This window comes from Coccomyxa subellipsoidea (assembly GCF_000258705.1).
Source record: "Coccomyxa subellipsoidea C-169, whole genome shotgun sequence".
Taxonomy (NCBI): domain Eukaryota; kingdom Viridiplantae; phylum Chlorophyta; class Trebouxiophyceae; family Coccomyxaceae; genus Coccomyxa; species Coccomyxa subellipsoidea.
In genome coordinates this window covers 223,531-243,461 of record NW_005178025.1, presented here as the reverse complement: position 1 = coordinate 243,461, position 19,931 = coordinate 223,531, and the positions used below count along the sequence as shown (strand labels likewise).

At 52.1% G+C, this 19,931-nt stretch overlaps 6 protein-coding genes across 6 annotated transcripts; 3 read left to right on the top strand and 3 right to left on the bottom strand.

Annotated features, from left to right (window-relative positions):
• Nucleotides 1–662: 662 nt before the first annotated feature.
• Nucleotides 663–993, top strand: COCSUDRAFT_58312 (hypothetical protein; the record flags this gene model as incomplete). The annotated part of the gene is made up of 2 exons (XM_005644051.1): nt 663–768; nt 914–993. The coding sequence occupies 2 exons, from the start codon at nt 663–665 to the stop codon at nt 991–993; spliced, it is 186 nt and encodes a 61-aa protein (XP_005644108.1).
• A 1,533-nt stretch (nt 994–2,526) lies between these two features.
• Nucleotides 2,527–3,556, bottom strand: COCSUDRAFT_19280 (RAN binding protein, RANBP1; the record flags this gene model as incomplete). Its single annotated transcript, XM_005644050.1, has 3 exons — nt 2,527–2,675; nt 3,097–3,248; nt 3,447–3,556. Coding segments are annotated over 3 exons (411 nt in total), but the record flags the coding sequence as incomplete, so codon positions are not given.
• Nucleotides 3,557–4,542: 986 nt separating this feature from the next.
• Nucleotides 4,543–6,084, bottom strand: COCSUDRAFT_34169 (ribosomal protein L30). The gene is made up of 5 exons (XM_005644049.1): nt 5,988–6,084; nt 5,706–5,811; nt 5,357–5,458; nt 5,056–5,124; nt 4,543–4,844 (listed from the first exon to the last, which is right to left on the bottom strand). The coding sequence occupies exons 1-5, from the start codon at nt 6,012–6,014 to the stop codon at nt 4,807–4,809; spliced, it is 342 nt and encodes a 113-aa protein (XP_005644106.1). The 5' UTR covers nt 6,015–6,084; the 3' UTR covers nt 4,543–4,806.
• Nucleotides 6,085–6,234: 150 nt separating this feature from the next.
• COCSUDRAFT_67701 (CDP-diacylglycerol--glycerol-3-phosphate 3-phosphatidyltransferase) lies at nt 6,235–9,613 on the top strand. Its single transcript, XM_005644048.1, has 5 exons — nt 6,235–6,505; nt 6,780–7,049; nt 7,481–7,690; nt 8,293–8,472; nt 8,934–9,613. The coding sequence occupies exons 1-5, from the start codon at nt 6,446–6,448 to the stop codon at nt 9,072–9,074; spliced, it is 861 nt and encodes a 286-aa protein (XP_005644105.1). The 5' UTR covers nt 6,235–6,445; the 3' UTR covers nt 9,075–9,613.
• Nucleotides 9,614–10,829: 1,216 nt separating this feature from the next.
• COCSUDRAFT_44430 (hypothetical protein) lies at nt 10,830–13,735 on the bottom strand (the record flags this gene model as incomplete). The annotated part of the gene is made up of 7 exons (XM_005644047.1): nt 10,830–10,880; nt 11,342–11,402; nt 11,803–11,964; nt 12,282–12,321; nt 12,571–12,692; nt 12,925–13,291; nt 13,657–13,735. 7 exons carry the CDS (start codon nt 13,733–13,735, stop codon nt 10,830–10,832), a joined length of 882 nt encoding a protein of 293 aa, XP_005644104.1.
• Nucleotides 13,736–15,324: 1,589 nt separating this feature from the next.
• Nucleotides 15,325–18,922, top strand: COCSUDRAFT_58307 (hypothetical protein; the record flags this gene model as incomplete). Its single annotated transcript, XM_005644046.1, has 8 exons — nt 15,325–15,525; nt 15,618–15,782; nt 16,027–16,143; nt 16,498–16,623; nt 17,138–17,254; nt 17,686–17,727; nt 18,212–18,369; nt 18,802–18,922. 8 exons carry the CDS (start codon nt 15,325–15,327, stop codon nt 18,920–18,922), a joined length of 1,047 nt encoding a protein of 348 aa, XP_005644103.1.
• Between the last annotated feature and the right edge of the window lie 1,009 nt (nt 18,923–19,931).

The window sequence follows — 19,931 nt, the reverse complement described above, 5'->3', positions numbered from 1 at the left end:
AAAAGCTAAAGGGGACCATTTCAGAAACACGTATTGGCCTTGTTAGATTGTACGGATTGTTCAGGTGTATTGTAGATCTGCGATATATGTACTGGTATATCAAGGAATACTCCGATCGGAGAGGAGACAGAAAGATGCACATTTGACGGCGAGGTCGCGTAAAGTTTCTAGCTTCCCAGAGCGAGGAAGCTGCTGCTCCCGATTGCCCAACACATTTCCTGGAGCATGCACTGTTATCACTCTTTCTTGGAAGGAATATTGAAGAGAGATTGGAATCTGAAACCATATTAGACTGTGCCGTGCTGCAAAAGGAAGTTTCAGAAGTGGCTTGCACCGATCGGATCAGACTTTTCATCGTACCTGTAGATCGAACAGCACCTGTCTCCATACGAGAAATTTCAACAGTACATTACATGTTGTAGAAGTTTTCATGTGAAGCACTGGTGTCAAACCAGCGTAAGGTAAGAAATTGAAGAGGTCATGGGGGATTACAAGCTGGGCGTCGTGCTTAGGTATTCTGCTATTTGTCTCACAATTCAAGAGACCACAAATTAAATTCTCACAACAGTGTCTTCACGCACAGGACCTTCTGTAAATCTATCTAGACAATACGGTACTCAGAATTGCAGAATATATCGCTCGGTTGCTATTGCTTCAGGGCTATGGGTGCCGGCATGCTGGCGCTGGGATCGAAAGCTGCCATGGTGGTGAAGAGTGGAGGTGGCTTGGGTGGCCTCGCTAAGGGGGCTGGCCTCTTGGCAGTGGGAGGTGGGTCTCTCCTACCTTCTCTTCAAAGCACCATCATGACACCAACTCATATTTATGACACAGCAGCTGTTCCTGCCTATGGGGTAGCAATAAGTTTCGTGCAAAGATGCCGAGTCTATGATGTTTCTATGCAAATGCTCTACAGGTGGAGCTGCAGCTGCTGTCGGCTCAGCGCGCCCTGCAAATGAAGTGCCCGTGCAAGAATCGCCCAAGCTTAAGCGGTGATGCATATGGCATCCCATGTGTGGGATGTTGCAGGGCCTTGCATGTAATTTGTGTGTGGGCAAGAATTGCGAATGCTGCAAATGCAGCACCACGTATCTTTTTCCAGTCTTAAAAACAGTTTGGGACAGTTATGGAGGCCAATAATTGGACAGAGGAGGACAAAATGTAGAAGCTTCAAATGCAATATTAGACTTACTGAGATGCATGCAATACCTTCTCATTTGGTTGTAATGCTGTTGGGTCAGAGCATTGCTCTTCTTTATTCCTACGGGTGATATAAGATTTCCTTGAGTGATTTGAGTCATCAAACATGCAGCCGCCTCGATTGGCACACAATACCCCTACAGACGTCCCAAAACCCACCCTTCATCCCTCCTAACCCAAGGAAGACACAACATGTCTAATTCAAGGCTATTCTCAGTTTCTGCACCACAAGACAAGGACTGACAAATCACACACCAAGATGTTTGCCACAGTTGTGGCACACCCAGCATATTACCCCACACATCAAGCAAGGTGCGCCCATGTGCATGCAGGGGATCAGAAAAAAACCCAGCACCCAGGCACACACACCAAGAAACAGATCCATCCTCACAGCCGACACCAGAGTGTAATCTGCCTCACCAAATCAGCAAATATTGATTGCCAGCCGCCACTGATCCTGCGGTCTTACGGGACAAACCTGTTCTGCGACAGGGTAGGTTTCCCAAGCACACCCGGCGCGGCAGATTGTTGGCAGCAGCCAAGCGCCGCATGACACTGCAATAGTTGCTTTACGGCTCTTGCTGACGTCTGCACCTGAGCCACGACTAATTCCACATTCTGTCTCTGACCCTGCCAGGGGGCAAGGCAGCCATCTGAGCAATCTACTGTCTCATCAAGCCCGTCACGTCCTGCCCTTGGCACTGATATGACTCAGCCATGTATCAGGCCTGGCTCGACTTGTCATCTTCCTCGGACACCTTGACCTGTCCGACCTTGCCGGCAAGCTCGTCTGCCGCAGCCTCCTTGGCTGCGTGCTCTGCCTTGGCGGCCCCTGCCTCTTCCTTTTCCTCTCCAGGGCTCTCGCCCTGCTCCTCGTCTGCAGCCAGGGACTTCTCATTGTGCGCCATCGCGTCCTCAAAGTTCTTCTTGAACTCCTGGGCCCCTGCCGTCAGCCAAACAGCCAGCTCAGCAAGACCTGACACTCATGCAACATTGACGGAGTCCACCATCAGGCAACCAGCAACCTATCTGGCACTCTGCAACGTTGACGCATAAAGCCGTAGGCCAAATAATCAACTCAGAAAGACGTGACCTCTGCACTGGGCTGAAGCTGCCGTTGCACTTGTTTCTTTTCAGCTGCCATAACCTCAGCACGCGAGACATCGTGCCACGTTCAGGAAGCAGAGAGACAAAGCGCATTGTGTTAGGCAACCACAATGCCTGGAACAACCATGCATGCCCTGACGATAGCAAGCAGGTCCACAGAGCACAAAAAGTCGTCATCAGACACTCAAAATACGCCCTGACTTGGTGAAGCATAAAACTTAATTAAAAAGTCAGGAGGGGCGCACTCTCTATGCTGGAGAAGCGGAAGCAGAAGAGCTCAGGCCTCTGCTCCTCGTCGGCAAAGTCGACAGTGGAGTAGACCCAGGCCTTCTCGCTGCCGCTGTGCTCCTGCAGCTTCGTGCCGGGCATCACTGCAGGGCACCAGCACGCGCCATGTGAGCGATTATCTAATCCACAAGAGAAAGAAATAGGGAAGGTATTAAGATGCATGAATCACACAGGATATGGTGCACGGAAGGGCGTGCAGCGAAGTTTGCCTGACGCACAAGTGCATAGGGGAGTCTGGCATGGCACTAATACCGGCGCCACAGCAAGAGCAGGGTGAAGGAGCTATCAAGAAGCTTCAGAGCAGGGCCGATCTGCAACAAAGTCAACTGCATCGCATTTCTCCTGCACGATTTGCAGGTGACAGTTGACTGAGGGCAAATCATGCCAACAATGTCAGGCTCCACAAGCATAGGGCAGCTTGTGTGAACTTGAAAATCATTGGTGAAGTGCAAAGTCAGCGGGCACAGCAGCCCCTATATTATCTGCCAGGGGGCAGTAACGCACCGAAATGGTTGGCGCGGATCTTGAGGGTTTTCTCCTGGCGCATGAGCAGGCGGATCTTGCCGGTGTCGTTGCTCTCCAGCAGCCTCACCTGCCCAATGCCACGCTCCTTCCACTCCCCAGAGTCGTTGTCGAAGCGGTACAGCTTGCTCTTGCTGCAGGCACACGCATGCTGGTAAGGACGGGATCCTACAGAGAGCTATTTCAAGGGTCACTCGAGAAAAGACTTTCAGGAAAAATTACGAAGATGTGAAAGATGGGAACCTTTACATCTCAGCCAGATAATGGCACATGCATATGCGAAAATGAGCAGCAAATGCAGCAATCAGACTGGTTAGGATGAAGGAGCGTACAAGTCAGCAAGAGTCTTCTCGCCCTCCTCGCCAGAGACGCGCTCGACTTCTTCCAATTGCACAATTGGTCTGAACTCGGCCTGGCACTCCTCCTCCGTCTCACCACTTCCCTCCTCAGGAGGCGTGTCATCCTCAGGCTTCTCAGCCTGGCTGCTAGATGCCGCGGCGCCCACGCCCTTAAATCCACCAAACCCAGTACCAGCACCGAAAGTAGACGCCGATCCAAAGACTGGTGAAGGGGATGATGCCTACGCACGCAAAACAGGGTCCAGCTCGTCACTGAAGCCCACGCTTTGCTAACGACCGGCGATGCTCTCGACTTGATGGTTGATGGAAGTCAGATGTTGTAATTCCCATGGTCTCACATCCTCCATAATCTCAACATGTGAAATGGAGCAAAAAAGTTACCATCAACACATTACAGTGCAGAAAGATCGGTTTGTTGCTTAACAACTACGTGCGTCAGAGTCAAATTTGACATTGAAAGCTCCACCATACATTAGGGCATGTTTTTTGAAATACAGCAATGGCTACTTTTCGAGTACCAGGCGATAGACACACACCTTGATCTCTTCTCCCTTGCCGTTCTCCGCCATTTCTTCCGTCTGCTCTGGACGGATTTGTCGTTATATTTGAGAAGACTCCAAGCAGTTCAATTGAGACCGAAATTGCTGGGTTCTCGATGTTGAGTCGCGTGCAGGAGCTCGAGAGCAGTTGCCACCGCCAGCCTGGAACCCCTTTCGGCCAGTGGGCGGCGAACCCTCCATTGGTGTGACCCGTGACTGAAGCCCTCCTTCTATGCGCTACTTTCTGTGTATGTGTGGACTGCATTTGGTGAAGAAGCTGGAGCTGCAATGCATATTAAATGGTCCATATGCAGGCAAAGCCAATGATTTGGGTAACACATCGGTGCATGCACCAGCCACCTGAGGTGGAACAGCCCACACGTGGACTTGCGCGGCGCAAGTGTGACCTAGTGCAATCTGCACCTCTGAATGCCTCCATGTCTTCATGATGTGCATGCCCATGTTTGTGACAGGCAAGAGCTATGCAGTAGTCGCAAATTTTGTCGCCTGATGCTGCCGCCTCTCTCACTAATGGGCCAAATCTCCTATTGTTACAGCAGTCACTTGTAGGTAAGGGCTTCAGATGCCATGCTCAGCAGAGGTGTCCCAATAGAACTAAAGAAACAATGATCCCATCCGCAACAGCATGGCTCCCAATGGCTCAGTCGCATGACCTCTACTTGGCTGAGCCTTACCATCTGCTCTCCAGCCGAGCCAAGGCTTGCTGTCTGATCTGACAACAACACGCCAAAAAAGACCCGCTGTGCATCTGGTAACGCATATTGAGGCTGCATTTACTCGTTGGGGGTCGCCTTGATGATGTCAGAGTCACCTGCAAGATACAAACATGCATTAGCATTAGTGACCCATGCGGATACAGAGCCATTGTCCACCCGCATTAGGCAAGATGCTCTCTGCTGACGCGCCATAAATACGATACTGTGCACAAGCCGCCTCTTCCACAGCACCAAAGCGCCCTTTGAAGCACACAGCAACATCAAGGCAGCAGTGCAGCCTTGGCTCAGGAGGGAAAGGCAGCGCACCTGCATCTGTGATGGCAAGCACTGAGACACGATGCAACTTTCCGCAGGCTGTACCAAGCTCCACATTGTCTGCAGGAGCACCAGCAACTGTGAATATGCATATTAATACAATCAACGTGCACAGAACAAGTCACCACAGACACCACTTCTTTGATCATCAACAAATGGGTGGATACTTGAGCAATATAATACACATGCACAGTAAAAAGTGCAAATGACTGCAGTCATGGAGTCCAATGCATCTCTGAAGTGATCGCCAAATCCTTTATAGGCTGGGTGGAAAGGTAGGAAAGCAACTCACTTCCAGTGTAGTGGTGCACGCCAGTCTTTGAGAGCATGGCGTAGTACTCGATCTCAGACTTCTTGATCGGGGGTGTGTTGTTGCTGATGATGATCAGCTTGGCTGCAGCAACACAAACAGCACCAAAATCAGTACATATATATACTAAATCGGTGAGCATCCTCCACAGGAAAACTCTCAGCCTGACTAATTCGCTTATATGTGCACTCCAGGCTGCCATTTATCCATGTACATCCAACGTTATCGTAGCAGAATGGCTGCTGCGAGCTGTAAACAGTGATCGCTGCTCCTCCTAGTGTGGCTGAACTCGGTAGTTGTCCCTTCGGCTCCAAGACAGAAGGCATCTCACCTTTGCCTGATCTCAAGCACTTTAGGCAAGTCTTTGTGCCCAGTGTGAATTTCCCACTCTTCATCACAAGGGCGAGCCTTGTGTTGATGCCCTCCTGGGACTTTTTCTGCACAGACACATACAGCAGCAGGTAAGATTGGGGCACATCCCTTGCTAATCAGCTTCTGAATTTTCTGACTGTGAATACACTTTCAAGGCTGCGATGTTGCGATCTGATCCAAACAAGCCCAGTGAAGCTTCTTTGTGACAGGCAACCAGGAGAAATCCACTTCTGAAACTCACAGACTTCTTTGCAGCGGCGGGCGGCATGGTGTCTGCTGTCTGCCAACACTATCCCACGCGTCCGGGCTGCTGCTTGCACCTCTTGGCAGCCTCTCTTTTGCAAATTCTGCAGCGCAGCCGCAATGCACATCAGAGATAGGGTTACGTTCACAACCCTAGATGTGCATGACAGGGGTCGTCATATGAAAATCTCCAAAAGCCGCGAAATGGCCAAATGGTGATCCTGGAGATGTTTACAGAGTCCAATCGTTTACTGACCCATATAAATACTTGCAGGGTGACCTTGCTCGGGTTAGGTGCCCGCCTTACGATCTGCTGCCTTCTAGCGAAACCTAGGTCGGTGGCTACTTGCGACTAGTAAAGAGAAGGGGCCCTTAGAAACCAGTTAGGTAGTTCAGACAAGTATTGACATCGCTGTAATTACGTAAGAGAAGCGTTGGTGGCGCCCTGCCACCAGCATGGGCAGCAAACCAGGCCCTCCCATCCAGAGGATTCCCTTGCTTGGAGTCAGCCCTGAAGTGAGCGCACCTTTCGAATCTAATGCAGTGAATCTCACGAATTATCTTTGATTTCTTTTGAGCGATCACTGTACTCTTCTGTCGTGTTCGACGCATCTTAGCCTGTTGCAGCCTTCGCGATTGCTCAGCACGTCCAAAACCAGCAGGACATTCACTGTGATGCAGCGAATGTCTACTTCATTTAATGCATCGGCAGTGATACGATGATCTTTCATCCGTGATTGCTTTGCACTTTGCATGAACCACACGTGACAGCCACAATCTGCACCTGCAGGAATCCTTGGATTCGCCCATAGACCGCCGCAGCGACTACTACAGGCAGCGGGCCAGGGAGGAGCGGCCCTCAGGCGTGCTGCAGCAGCAGAGCAGGCAGGCACAGCCGCTGCTGACAGCGCCAAACCTGCTCACCTTCCTGCGGGTCCTGCTGGTGCCTGTACTAGTCGTGCTCTGGTTCCATCCCCACCGGCTGGCGCCTCTGATGGCGGCCATCACCTTCATAGTCGCTGCCATCACCGACTGGGCCGACGGCTACCTTGCGCGCAGGGTGTGTATTCCTCTCGTCAATAGCAACCAGATGAGGCACCCAATTACAGCGCGCATGGCACAAGCAGGCAGCGTGCAGCCTGCTTACACATGCCATGGGGCTGCGATTTAGTCCACAAATTCTCTGCATGCACGGCACAGGACCCAGAATCAAGAACTCCTCGTCACAATAACCAGTGGGTTGTGAAGAGATGATCATGTGATCACCATTTCGTCAGGAAAGGGCATATGCCTTGTGCATGGTTGCCCTCAGTAGCATGTGGGCATGTGCATTCTTCTGTCATGCATGGGATGAGTCAGTGGTTTTTTGCAACCGCGCACAAGCAGCAATGCCCCTGGAAACCCGCTTCATATGCGCGGGGTGGCTTCCGAAATAAATTGGGTACATCCTGGAGAAATGAACCGAAATGCTGTCCTGGGGTGCGCGCGCAGATGAAAGTGACCACGGCGTTTGGGGCGTTTCTGGACCCGGTGGCGGACAAGATCATGGTGTCCACAGTGCTGGTGCTCCTGGCTGTGTCGCCACCAGAGCCGCTTAGTCACAAGGACTTAGCGATCCCTGTAGTCATCATGATCGGGCGGGAGATCACCATGAGCGCCCTGCGCGAGTGGGCCGCCTCATCCGGAGGCGGCGCGCACAAGGTACTTCTTCCTTGCAATCTGCAATTCTCCATTGAGGTTCCCAATCGTCATCTTCTGAAAGAGGGAGATGTGTGTGAATGGGCCCGTATTAAGTATGGGGCGGTCCTTTGAGGGGATTGCGGGGAGATGTTGCATTCACAATGCCTGGTGACGAGGCAGAAGCCTGCGTCTGTGTCTCCCTGCGTGTGGTACATTGCCCCCCTGCGGTAGTGGCTCAGGCACAATCGGGAGCACCAAGCTCGTTGATGAATGCACAACGAGCTTCTGCAGCTGCCGTTGGTGACAGGCTTGTGCGCTGCATGCTCCAAGTGGTCCATGGAGTCCCTCCATCGTTTTCCGTGCATGCGCTTGCAACCTTTGACCTGCGGTGATTGTTCTTACGGAGGCAGCCATGCAGCTGGTGTGCATTCTCTTTTTGTGCTGGGGATGGGTGTGTCAGCCAAAGGCAGGGGCGTCTTATGGCTCCTGTAACTGTGCAGAAACCTCTCGCAGATCCTGAGAGGCCTGCTTCTATATGTGCCAGGAGATGCGCTCCGCCAAGATCGTGAGCTCCGCGCAGGGCACTTTGAACTCATTTCTGATCCGCATGCACGGCTGCGCAGGCGGTGAAGGTGAACTCGCTGGGCAAGTGGAAGACAGCGCTGCAGATGGCGGCGCTGAGCGCGCTGCTGCTGCTGCACAAGGCGCACAATGTTCTGGGGCGCAGCGAGGAAGTGCTAGAGGCCCTGCACTGGGCCGCCCGCGCGGCGCTCATCGTGCTCTGGGCGGGGGCGTTCCTGGCGGTGCGCGCGTGTTTCTCACCCTTCAGGGGTGCTGAATTAGGTTGCAGCACACATTAGAGTTCTTTGCTGTGTCTTCGGAACAGGGCAGGTTGAGGGCATTCAAGCCACTCAGAGGTGCGCGTTGGGTGCAGACTGAAGAGCGGGGCAGTTACTCTTGTTGTGGTGCATCATCAGCTGGTCAGATCCAGAGTTGACTGTATCAAACGCGTGTCCATGCGACTAGGAGGGAAATCGCCGCATGTATTGAGACTGCAACAATTGCCACTTGTAGCAATGCATGAGCTGTCGCATAGTGTGCAGCGGTGACGAATCTTGCAAATTTAGGCTTTCTGGTGCCCAGCATAGCGTTGTTGTTCAACAGCCGCTGGGATACATTTGTAAAATCTTTCCTGTGTCATGTATTCCTGTGGATACAAAATGATCAGTTGGTTGGGCATTTCAGCTTGCCCGTGCTGCTGCAGGTGTGGTCGCTGTCAAACTACATGGCGAACGTTTGGACCTATTTCCGGTACCCAAACGGCCTCGCCTCGCCGCAGAATTCGCCGCGGCCGATGCTGTCGCCGCGACTTGGCTCGCTGCCGGCACGCAAAAAGTCCATGTGACCAGATTGTGTGATCCCCTGGTCATTAGTAAGCCGATGACCTGTAGGCGGAGCACGCTGTTACACTATACTGCATATCTATGTTACCAGTTCGGGCGGTGTCAGCTTGATCGGGCCGTCAGGCCTGGCAAGCACATGCAAGGAGTATAGCCTTGGCAGCTCTCTCACTGATCTAAGTATTGCTTCTGGGCTGCTAGTCGTTTTTTAGGGAGTGTATGAAGTAGAGGAGTTGTGAGAGGGAGAGAGGAAGGCAATATAGGGATACCGAAGGACTTTTCAAGGACAATAAACTGGACTGCAAGATGTGTTCAATGGGGCGGGGATTTTCCCTAGCTCTAGACCGGTTGTGACTTTCAGCAAATGATTGAGCACTTCAGTGAAGCATGCCAACAACTGACCTAGCAAGTTGGGCAGGCTGCAGACATGCACAATAATCATCTCGTGCATATTTGAGGCTTCAGAACTTGAGATGACGTATCGTGGCTACAGCAGTCCATATAATACTTTTATCACAAATTCTGCAATCAACGTCATTTACTTGCTGCTTTCATGAATTATAACTACTCACCACTTTGATAACTTTTGACTGCAGCGGGCAATTTGCAAATGACTTCCTCTGCACCTCGGATGACAGCTGTTCAGGGTCAGCCCCTCACAGCACACAAAATTGAGTTTGCACACAAACTGACACCTCAGACTGTCTCCAATATGACATCCATATGCCAAGTCTCGCACGCATGGCATCACTCAGGCACAAATTGTCACACAACTCTCAACAACAAAGACTTTTTCGTGACCACCAAAATCATCATGGCACATGTACACACCCCATGGGGATGTAGCATGCAGGGAGGATTGCATGCTACTATCCTGCAGCATTTCAGGATTTCAACCTCAAACTCTCATCATTTCCAGCAACCTAAACAACACCGATGCAAACAAACAGCAGCAGCAACATTTGAAACACACCCCAAACATCATGGAGTTTGGATGGATGTTGCACCATCCAAATGCCATTGTTCCCATAATCATGAGTCATTGCCAAGCCCAGTCACACAACACATACGAGCTCTCCCTATTCACTGCCCAAAAAGGCTGTCTTCACAGTCCAGAATGAAATCAAAACTCTTTGTCCGTCACAGAACAGCGGATTCAACTCGAATGAAACCCCAAAATGAACAGTTAGCCATAAGCGCCCCTGGTATCTAATAAAATACAAGAACTGCATTGCTGGCATCAAACGCACCGACCCTCGTCACAGGAGATGAAAAGAAACACCAAGAAGAGCCAAGGAAGAAAAGAGGTCGCCCTTTTTTGTCATATCGGGGATAAGAGATTTGAAAGGATGTGCTCAGAAATATCCCTCTCTCCCTTGCGGCAAAATTTTCCCACAGGGCCTTGGCCTGACAAATACTTGAAAGGCCAAGAAAAATGGCAGACAGCAGCAGTTTGGCACCCCCACTCCAAGAAACTGAATTTGAATTTGAATTCCCAGGGGTGCATTTAAACGCTTGCTTCTCCCGGGTCTCATTTGGTGGCAATTCTGTGCCACTCCATCATGTGAGACCCCTTATCTGACCTGGCAGCATTTGCTGCGCCTGTTGCTGCCTTTTTGTGGTTGCCGTTTCGACTATTCCTCTCCAGAAATCTGCCCTCTGTGGCTCAAACTTCATTGTACCACAGCTCAGGAGCTCAACGGCAGTTGCTGCAGCGCTGTGTGCTGTGAAATTAGACGCTGGTTTGTGCATCATTGGCACTATGACATCCACAAGTGCCCAGCACGCTGCATCCACACAGTGATGTCTCCCTGTGCAAAACACAACACATCCAGCACTTCAGTGTTACCTACAACAGGATCAGTAAGCTGTATCATTGTGCCTATAATTCTCCTTTGTTTCCTGTTTGATGCTCTCCTGGCTCAGCAAAGCATTGTTGATCATAAATTCCTCTGTAAGACAGTGTGTGTATGGGCACTGACTATGGTGCCCATGGTCAAGCTTCTGCCAAGCTTGCTCATGATGGCTTGAGGAATATAGCAGCGACAGTTGTAGCCAATCCCAAGGTGAATTTCTAGCTCTGACTGTTGTAGGTAATCCCGATGTAAGATCATGGCTGTGACTGGTCCAGCCGATACTAATGCAGGATCAAACATGCGAGCTGTGCCTATGAAGCAGAGGTGGATGAGGGGGCTCACACAAAGAGTGCCACGTTTGAGAAGACAGCGTTTCTGCTGCGTCCCATCGCTGTGCCGTTTACAACTGTGGGCACATCTGCGAAAGTGCCTCTTACGCTGCTGTAGTAGCCCGCCACAGTGTCTTTGCCAATATCCCTGCGCATGCACATCTCAAATTCAGTCCATCTCCAGAGCATACAGGTGCCTGCAATCACCAAGGCAGACAGAGATGACTTTGATCACAAAGGCCATCTTTCACAAGTGCCGGTGATGGCAAGATGATTCTGACACAGATGAGTACGGAGCGTGAGCTGAGACAGTGTTTCTTACTGATGGCAAAGTTTTTTAACACGTTGTATGAAACTCCCGCCTTCTTGCATGCTTAGCTAGCAATGCAGACATGAGCAATTGCCTGGCCAGAGCCGAATCACATGCGTCTCACTGGGATCACTAGAACTTCCTTCGTGCTACGCAAATGATCAAATCCAACACTGGCACACCTGTGTGATGTAAGCATGTCCTATGAGGAGTTGGGTGGATCCCGCAGGCGGCTCACCTTTTACCCAGGGTGACGGCTGGGAATGTGACAGATCCATCGGACAGAATGGACATCGATGACAGCATGCTGGATGAGTCACTGAAGTTGCTGTAAGCAGGGTTGGACCCCACTGTGATTATCAACACCCTGTCAATTGGCTCCCTTGTCCCTGTTAATCCCCTGCAAGTGTATACACGAAATGAGCAAGCTTCTGCTCCACAGGGATGACTAACAAACTGTGTGATCCTGCTGCTGCAGCACTGATGAGTAAGCTGCAGCGATCGTCAGCATAAGTAAAGCACAAAGCCATAGCCATGCAGGCCTGCAGGCTTCTGTTTCAAGCGCTTCACACAATTGAAAGTGACGCACGATTGCTGGTGCGCACAATACAATAGAGGGAGGGATTTGTGCTCCAAGTGATGCATGCAGCGCCACAGCTACAGCACATTATAGGGGATGCAGGCATGATTGGAATCAGAGAAAGCCAGGAGCCTCACCCAGAGTACAGTGCTAGGTTTGGGAAGAGCATCCAAGAGCCTGCAGTGACACAGTGCGGATCAACACACTCACACATGGATTCATCTGGAACCAGCCAGACAGAAGACATCAAGGTCCATGACAAAACGCCTCAACTTGACGAGCACAAACCTCTCTTCTAGAATTCAGGGAAGAGATTTGCCCCACGGTCCAGTTTGGTTTTGTTGCTACCACAGACCAGACTGTTGAAAGCATTTCAAGGTTTTGCAAATATTGGTGCAGGTTGCAGGTTGGGAGCCCAGCGCCTACCATTGTTCTGAAACTCCGGCCCAAAGAATCGCGATGACATTATTCTGCCGCCTCGGTGCACCGGCTTGTCGGTGAACCAGGTCGCCCAGGGATCCACGCCCTCCAGCACCACGGAAGCATTCCTGCAAGGCATTCATGTTATGAGAAACTGCGTTTTGAAGCAGAAATCTGCAGCGCCCTAGCTGGTTTTCAGCCGTGGCATAACCCCAGCATCACCGGGTGACCACATGGATCGGGCTGACGAGTGACCCACCCGACTAAAAAGTCGTTCACACGACAAATCAACAGCCGTGGCGAGAATACGTCACTTGCACACCGGCCGAGTTGTATAGCGGAATTGGGCACGGCGCGCACCTGCCCCTGCCGAGCTGAGTCACGGTAGCGCTCTTAGCGCAGACGACAAACAGCGTCGAGGCGGCGGCGGCGGGAGCGGCCGCGGCAGCGGCCGGCTCGGCCGCCCCGGCCGGCGCATTCGCTGCGTCCGCTGCGGCTGCTGAAGCCGGCGCAATCGGCGCATCCGGCAAAGCCGGCCGGTGAGGCGCTGGCGGCCGCACGGCGGCCAGCCGGGCGATGGCCGCTCGGCCGGGGCCGGGGCTGGGCTCGCCGGCGGCAGCTGCCGAGCGAGGAACGCCGCTGCGCGCTGCCTGCTTAGGCGGCCGAGTTACCGAGCGCAGCGGAGCTGGCGCAGGTGCTAGCTCGCTGGCTGCGCGGAGCCTCTGGCCTGAGAACGTGACACAAGTGCACAGCGTTATCTCGAGCTGCTACTTGAGACACATCTGACTGAGCAGTGATGAGCTGCTGCACGTCCAGAGATGCTTTGCGTGGGTTTGTCCCTCGAGGTAGGGTGATCGTGCTGTAGGATGGTAATAGAGGCGAGCATCGGTTGACGTAGCGACCCTTATTATCCCTTGGGGTTGAGCTCGAAATCGTTTTTTCTTAAGATGCATACATGTCAAATAAATTATTAGTATCAGACAGAGGGGTCAACACGTGGTGGACAAAGGACCCATGAGCAGGACATAGACGTGCAATTTTCCTGGTTACTAGTATATTTGAGGTTTTAGCGAAGAGAAAGCTTCTCAGTACCTTGGCATGGTGTACTTGTCAAGAAAAGAACCAGCGAGCACAGTGCTATGCAGAGCCACAGCCGTGCGGGAATCCCCATCGAGAGCCGCGCCGTGCGAGCTACAAGGCATGCCCGTCGTCCGGAGATGCTGGCGAGACCCGAAATCCACGTATTCAGAGGATTTTGCTCTCAAAAGTGCTCAAAAGTGCAAGTTTGGGCAACCTTACTTGAACGGCACGAAAACAGGAACTTCGAACGAGACTTACTGGCACGTGCGAGGAGCATGAGATCAAAAGTCTGAGAGCGACGATGACAGCTTTTGCACCCCTTCGTAGTCGAGTGACAATCTGGATTTTATTATTTGCGAGTCGCACTGTTGCTTTGCCTGCTCAAGAAAGGCGCAGAGGGAGAAGTTCCCGTGCTCTTCACATCGAAAGCCTAAGTTGGCTGCGCGATTCAAAATTTCTGGATTGACCAGAACATAGGATCATGCGCGACTTGATTGCCAGATTGTTCGATCATGCGGTTCAACATGTTGGTTTAAACGGTCAAGAGAGGCAAAGTGGTTGAAAATGAAGGTCCTGGACGACAGGTCGTGTCACATTTCACCACATGCCGTGATATTGCTTACGGTCAATGAGGCCGTCACCATGACATCTTCGGTCAAAGTGACCGGAAATCAAATAAATATTACATGAAGAACATTCAAGAGCAATAAGGCGCTACGGGGGAGCATTTACGTTGAGCTCTTACTTCTGCATCGACCGGGTATTTTTTTTAAACTTGATCGATCTTTACTGGGGATGAGATGGTCATTCTCCACATTTCATTCGTTTAAGTAAGCCGCGATTGTAATCTCGATTAGCAGGCTAAACTGCAGGCAGATTCACAGGCCTTGACCTGAACGGAAAGACGTTGTTTGGTATGCAGAGGCCTCGAATATGTGGTCCCTTGCATCATGGGTGCGAGGCAGTCGACCTGCAGATCCCCTCCAAGATCCCCTCCTCCAATCCTCAGGCAAGCCCATCTCATGCATCTTTGGGTGACAGACCTTGGGGACAATCACCCACATAAGCTTTCTTCCATCTCCTCTCACACAATCAGAGCTCCCTTGCCCGTTTACTACTTTGTCACACGCGTTTCCTGCCTGGCAAGGTGCGTCTGCAGACAAGCTGCAGGTACAGGCTAGCAACATCCTGCCCCTTGTTGGACTCGCCAGATCCAAGCTTGCCCCTAAACAAACAAAAACAAGAAGACTGTTTGTTGCTGGCCAGGGTTGCCGGAGCCATCTTGGGGGCAGGCCTCTAACCAGGGCCCAAGTCAGGGGCGCAGGCAGTCACACAACCATCCAGTCAACATACTGCACCATAAATCGCAGCGTCCAACTGGTGACAGGCTGCCACTCTCAACGAGTGGATCAACCCCTCGCAGCCGGCCTGAAACGCCCAACCTGATCTCACTAAGCAGGGCTGAGTCAGCAGCCAGCCAAGCCATCCCCTACAGCAGCAGTTGGGCCTCTGTCAGCTCGCCAATGCAGCAGCAGTCAGGGATCGCCCCAGATCCCTTTGGTGCATACCAGCCCCTGACGGAGCCTCTGCTGCCGGCAGAGAGCAGCACAGCAGATGCGAGAAAAGTCAATTGTTGGCCGGACAGGGTGCAGACACATGCAGATGCAGATTGCACATCGCATGAGTTATTGCCGGGCTGGCCGGCGGCGGCAGTCCAGCTGGCGCGCGCCGGCCGCCATATCGGGGGGTCCTGCGCAGCGGGGGAACCCCCGGCGGACCCCCCGGCGCATTGGAGGGAGGGAACCCCCTCAGACCCGCCTGATCAGGACACATTCAACAATTCACCCTGCAGCTGCCATGGATGCAGCCGCGGCTTTAGCGGTTACCAAAATTCAGAAATGCAGCAGAAATGCTTGATGCATGGGCCAAGCGAGGGGCAAATGGGCGGGGTTCAGGAGTGCTGCTGTCCGCAGCAGCGGCGGCTGTGGTACGCTGACAGCGCGAATTGCACCGGGGGTTCTTCTCGGCGCAGCAGCGGCTCGCGGCGGCTGTCGGCGTTCAAGCGGCCGGTCGCGGCCGGGTGCGGCGTGAAGTGCTGCGGCCGCGCGTCTGGGGGGGAGTTCCTGTCTGATGACCTGGTGCGCATGCGCGCTGCTGGAATTTCCCCTTGACCTCCCTTTTTGACGGATTTGGGATGACGTACAAGTTTGGAATGGAGAGGGAGTCTTGCTGGGGCTTGGGTAGGATCAAACAGGACTACACTGGATGCCCTCGGTTCCCCAATTGATAGATTAACTCCTGTATAAAACACTGCTTGGAAAGGATTACCTGAGAGTTCTTGAGTGAGTCTGACTCAAGGTGAATCTGTGGATTTGCTGACAGAGATGTGTTCATCTCAGCAGGAGCCGGGCACCCCCCCCCCAGCCGCCCCGACGATCCACCCTGCACAGCGTGCCCTCCGGCAGCAGGCGTTCCACGCTCTCCCACTCCAGCAGCCTGGTGCCCCACTTCAACTTCCAAATCTAAAAGTTGAAAACTGTACCCATAAAGCAGCGTTGCTCTGCAACCTTAACAGTCCCAACCTTAACGGTCCTTCAGGTCAATTTTCAGCGTCAATTGCTGATATTTTTTGAAATGAAACCTTAAATTGCGTCTGCCCAATGCACAATCAGAGAGGAAAGGAGCATGCGGACGCCAAATATTCTTCATCTGAACCTCTTTCTGCAGGCTTATCAGGAAACTGTATTGCTGTGGTGACCGCAGGCCCCAAAATCATGGCACGCTCTGCTGGACACCGATGCTTCATCTGTAGGTTCTCACTCCGCAGCTACATTATCCGCTGCCCCTGCCCAGGCAGTGCAGTGGCTGCCCTATGTGCACCCCAGTGGGCAGGTCATAGCAGTGCCAGCTGGCGCCATGTCATCTGCCACGTCAGCGGCGGCCGCCGCCGACCCGCGCACCGAGCGTGCCCGGGACGCGGTGCGCTGAGTCATCACGTTATTAAGCAGATTAGTAACCATCTACAGCTGTGTGCTGCTCTGTACGCTGCTGTGAGGGGAAGGGGTCATTGGAGTTGCCAGTCGATTTTCTTTTGGGTGGTGACATTTGAGATTGGTATCCTGGCACGGGAGTGCTTGCATGGCATGTTTGCACAATTTAAACCGGATACTCAGGTCATTGCTATTATGATGACAAAGCTTTTGTCATCTACAGCTATACGATGCTGTGTATGCCTATGGGGAAGGGTCATATGTTGGAGTCACCAATTTGGGTTTTGTGGGTGACATTTTGCTGTTAACATCCTGCCGTGGTGGGTGCTTGCATGGCATGTTTGTACAATGGGAAACCAGACTCTGGAGAACCATTTGTTACCTTTGTGTATCACAGTTGTTTGCAGAGGCGAATTGCCTCTGGCAGGGAATGCGGGAAATAAGAAGAAAAAAATCAGTAACATGAAAAATGTTAGTTGTGAGAATGTCCTGATCTGCTGCAGATGCGGCTGTGGAAGGGTGCGACCACGTGGGTGGCTCTGTGGCTGCTGCTGTCCGTGCTCACCCTGCTGCATGCCGGGGCGCTCATAGCCGCCCTCTATGATGTGCCAATTGCAAAGGTTGGCCCCTCTTGCTCTTGGAGTGTCTTGTATGTTTGCATCGCATTGCATTTGATTTAAAAGGCAGCTCTACCTCCTGTCTTGGCGCTCGCACTGCCTTGTTTGTCTGTGCTCTCTTCCCGATGTAAGGACACTAGGACATGTGTCACCTGGCTTGCAGCTGTGCCCACATGCCTGTGACTCTCCTAGTGCTTGGTTCCTCAGCGTTCTCTCTGCACTGAAGTGTCTCCATTCCCCGTATTTGAACCTTCAGGCCTTAGCTGAAAACATTCTTTGCTGCATGCTGCAGCAGTCCTAACTTAACCCTTCCCAAGGCAGAACTATCAGTGGCGCAGCATCATTATGCTCAACGTTGTTATTTGTCACAATGCTGCACTTCCTTTGAATCAGTCATCCTGGCAAGCATTACTGATTTGCCATGTGGGTGCCAGGTGTGCGCGGTGCTGTTCTGCTGGACGGGTCTGTTGGGCACTGTGGGCGGAACTCAAGCTCTGGCAGCTGACTGCGTTGCGCGGCAGCGGTCAAACATCGAAGCAGCCGCCGGCTCGCTTGGGCTCAAGGCAAGCCTCCCTTCAGCTGGTCACTTTTTCTTGTTCGGCCAGTGCAGGGACCCGGGATCTGAGATCGCTGGGTGATAATTATAAGCTCAAAGAGCTAGCCAGAATATTAAGCTCTGGGGCCCCTTTGCAGCCTCTAGCAACTGGCTGTGACAGGGGATATCTGTGGCGCTCGTGATCATTGATACATTGATTGGCACTTCACAGATGGACTGGTGTAACCCCAATGCGCTATACTTAAAGGGTCCGCATCTTCATGGACTTCCTGTACGGACCTCAAGGAAGTTCATGGACCTATATGGATTTCCTTGCACTCTCATGTAGGGTGGATGACCAGGACTGTACTTCGCAACAGAGAGCGATAAAGCTGGATTGTGGGATTATTCATGCATGCATGCAGGCGGTTGCCATGCTGGCGTTCATGACTACGGCGCTGTCATCGCTGGCCTCGCTGGTGCACCTCTTTGTGCTGCAGCTGTTCACGCATGACGCGCACCTGCCGCCATGTGCGCCCGACCAACGCGTCTGCGCAGAGACCTACAACCTGCTCCTAGTCCTGTGAGCGCCCCATACTTCCCCTCTGTCTATAAACCCTGGGGGTCTTTGCTTGATTGAGATATCTTCTATCTGAGCTGTATATGCGCGCCGAGGCCTGTAGCTTGCTGCTCATCCCGTGAAATCACCCGACTTGCTTGCCAAACTTGGAGGTCCTTCATGACAGGGGATGCTTAATAAAGCCCCTTGTTTGCTCTTACAAGTGACACAGCAGGACCTGCCTGTACACATCCTTCAGGCATTCACCGACTGCTCTGGCGGCCTAGTAATCTTCTTCCCTTCAACGGGAAGCTAATATGGTCAGATGGGGGCGTCAATGGCTCCAAGCCATTGAGTCAATGGATCGATAGATTCTCCTCAGTACAAGGTACTTGGGATCATCTTTCAATACTCCAGAAAGACATTCCAGTTAAAGGGCTGATGTGCGCTGTGCAGGATGGTGGCGACTGTTGTGATGTACGGAGTGCATGCTGCAGTCTCTGCAGTTGTGGCCTGCAAGGCGCACTATGCGAGGCAGGTGCTGCGGAGCCCCACCCACCAGTATCCCTATGGATAAGTAATGTTGTTTTGATTTCTGTACACGCATTTCCTGCCAAAGGCAAGGTGCGGCTGCAGACAAGCTGCATGTGAAGGCTGCCACAAGTCCCACCCCTTGATGGACTCGCCCGGTCCAAGCAAGACCCGATCAACCGTGGGCAGTGCTCAGAATTTATACCATACCCCGCCGGCCGGGGTGGCTACGTGTGATTGAGGGTTGATGTGGATGAGTAAGGAGGGAAGGATGTCCCTAGCTCAAGCACAAATGTGGTGAGGATATGACTTGCATGGCTGTTGTCCATGGGTCTTAGGCATGCTAGCGGCAAGATGGAATGATTTTTTATGAATGCCTTTCTAAGATGATGATCCAATTTGTGGAAGGATGGATGGCATAAATAAAGGAAAGGTGTACAAGCACATGGGTACTTTGTACAATCTACAACATGGCACATGCCATAGAGTGCCATGAGTCATGGCCACGACCCTCAAGGCGCACTGTACAATTTGTGTGAATGATGCTCTTCACAGCCAGGCATGCAAGAATGACTTTGAAGAATTTTTCGTATGACGGTTTTTGTTGTGTCAACTAGGTGCATCGAACTTGTGTGCGCCCCTTGCAAATGCCCTTGTGGGGAGCCTGTCTCAAAAGATGCTGAGAGCTCCACTCAAGCGTGTGTCAGGATTTGCCGGGTTCTCTGCAATGCTTTAGATTCATGTAAATGATTTTCAGCTGAGTTTACCAGGTTTGGTAAGGTGCAAGCAGCAACTAGAAGTAACACTTATAACGGTCATATGAATAAACGGTCATAACCGTCGAATCAACGGTCATAAGAATTAACTTGTTGTGACCCACACCGCGCTGGTCAGGATGCACCTTTATGTTATCCCACAATAACACAACTCCGCTGACAGTCTTCCTCAGAATTAAGATAGATTAGTATAAGGGAAGAGCACCCTGGCAGTTGCTTGACAAGATGGTGCTTTACTGTTTGGGCGGTCCCTAGCAGGCAGACAGCATGCAAAGCTAA

Coding starts and splice junctions, on each gene's coding strand:
- COCSUDRAFT_34169 (XM_005644049.1), bottom strand. CDS start 6,014: ATGCCGCCCGCCGCTGCAAAGAAGTCT. Junction 5,812..5,987: donor CCGCCGCTGCAAAGAAGTCT/GTGAGTTTCAGA, acceptor GTGTCTGTGCAG/AAAAAGTCCCAGGAGGGCAT. Junction 4,845..5,055: donor GCTTGCCATCACAGATGCAG/GTGCGCTGCCTT, acceptor TGTATCTTGCAG/GTGACTCTGACATCATCAAG.
- COCSUDRAFT_67701 (XM_005644048.1), top strand. CDS start 6,446: ATGGGCAGCAAACCAGGCCCTCCCATCCAGAGGATTCCCTTGCTTGGA. Junction 6,506..6,779: donor TGCTTGGAGTCAGCCCTGAA/GTGAGCGCACCT, acceptor CTGCACCTGCAG/GAATCCTTGGATTCGCCCAT. Junction 7,691..8,292: donor CCGGAGGCGGCGCGCACAAG/GTACTTCTTCCT, acceptor ACGGCTGCGCAG/GCGGTGAAGGTGAACTCGCT.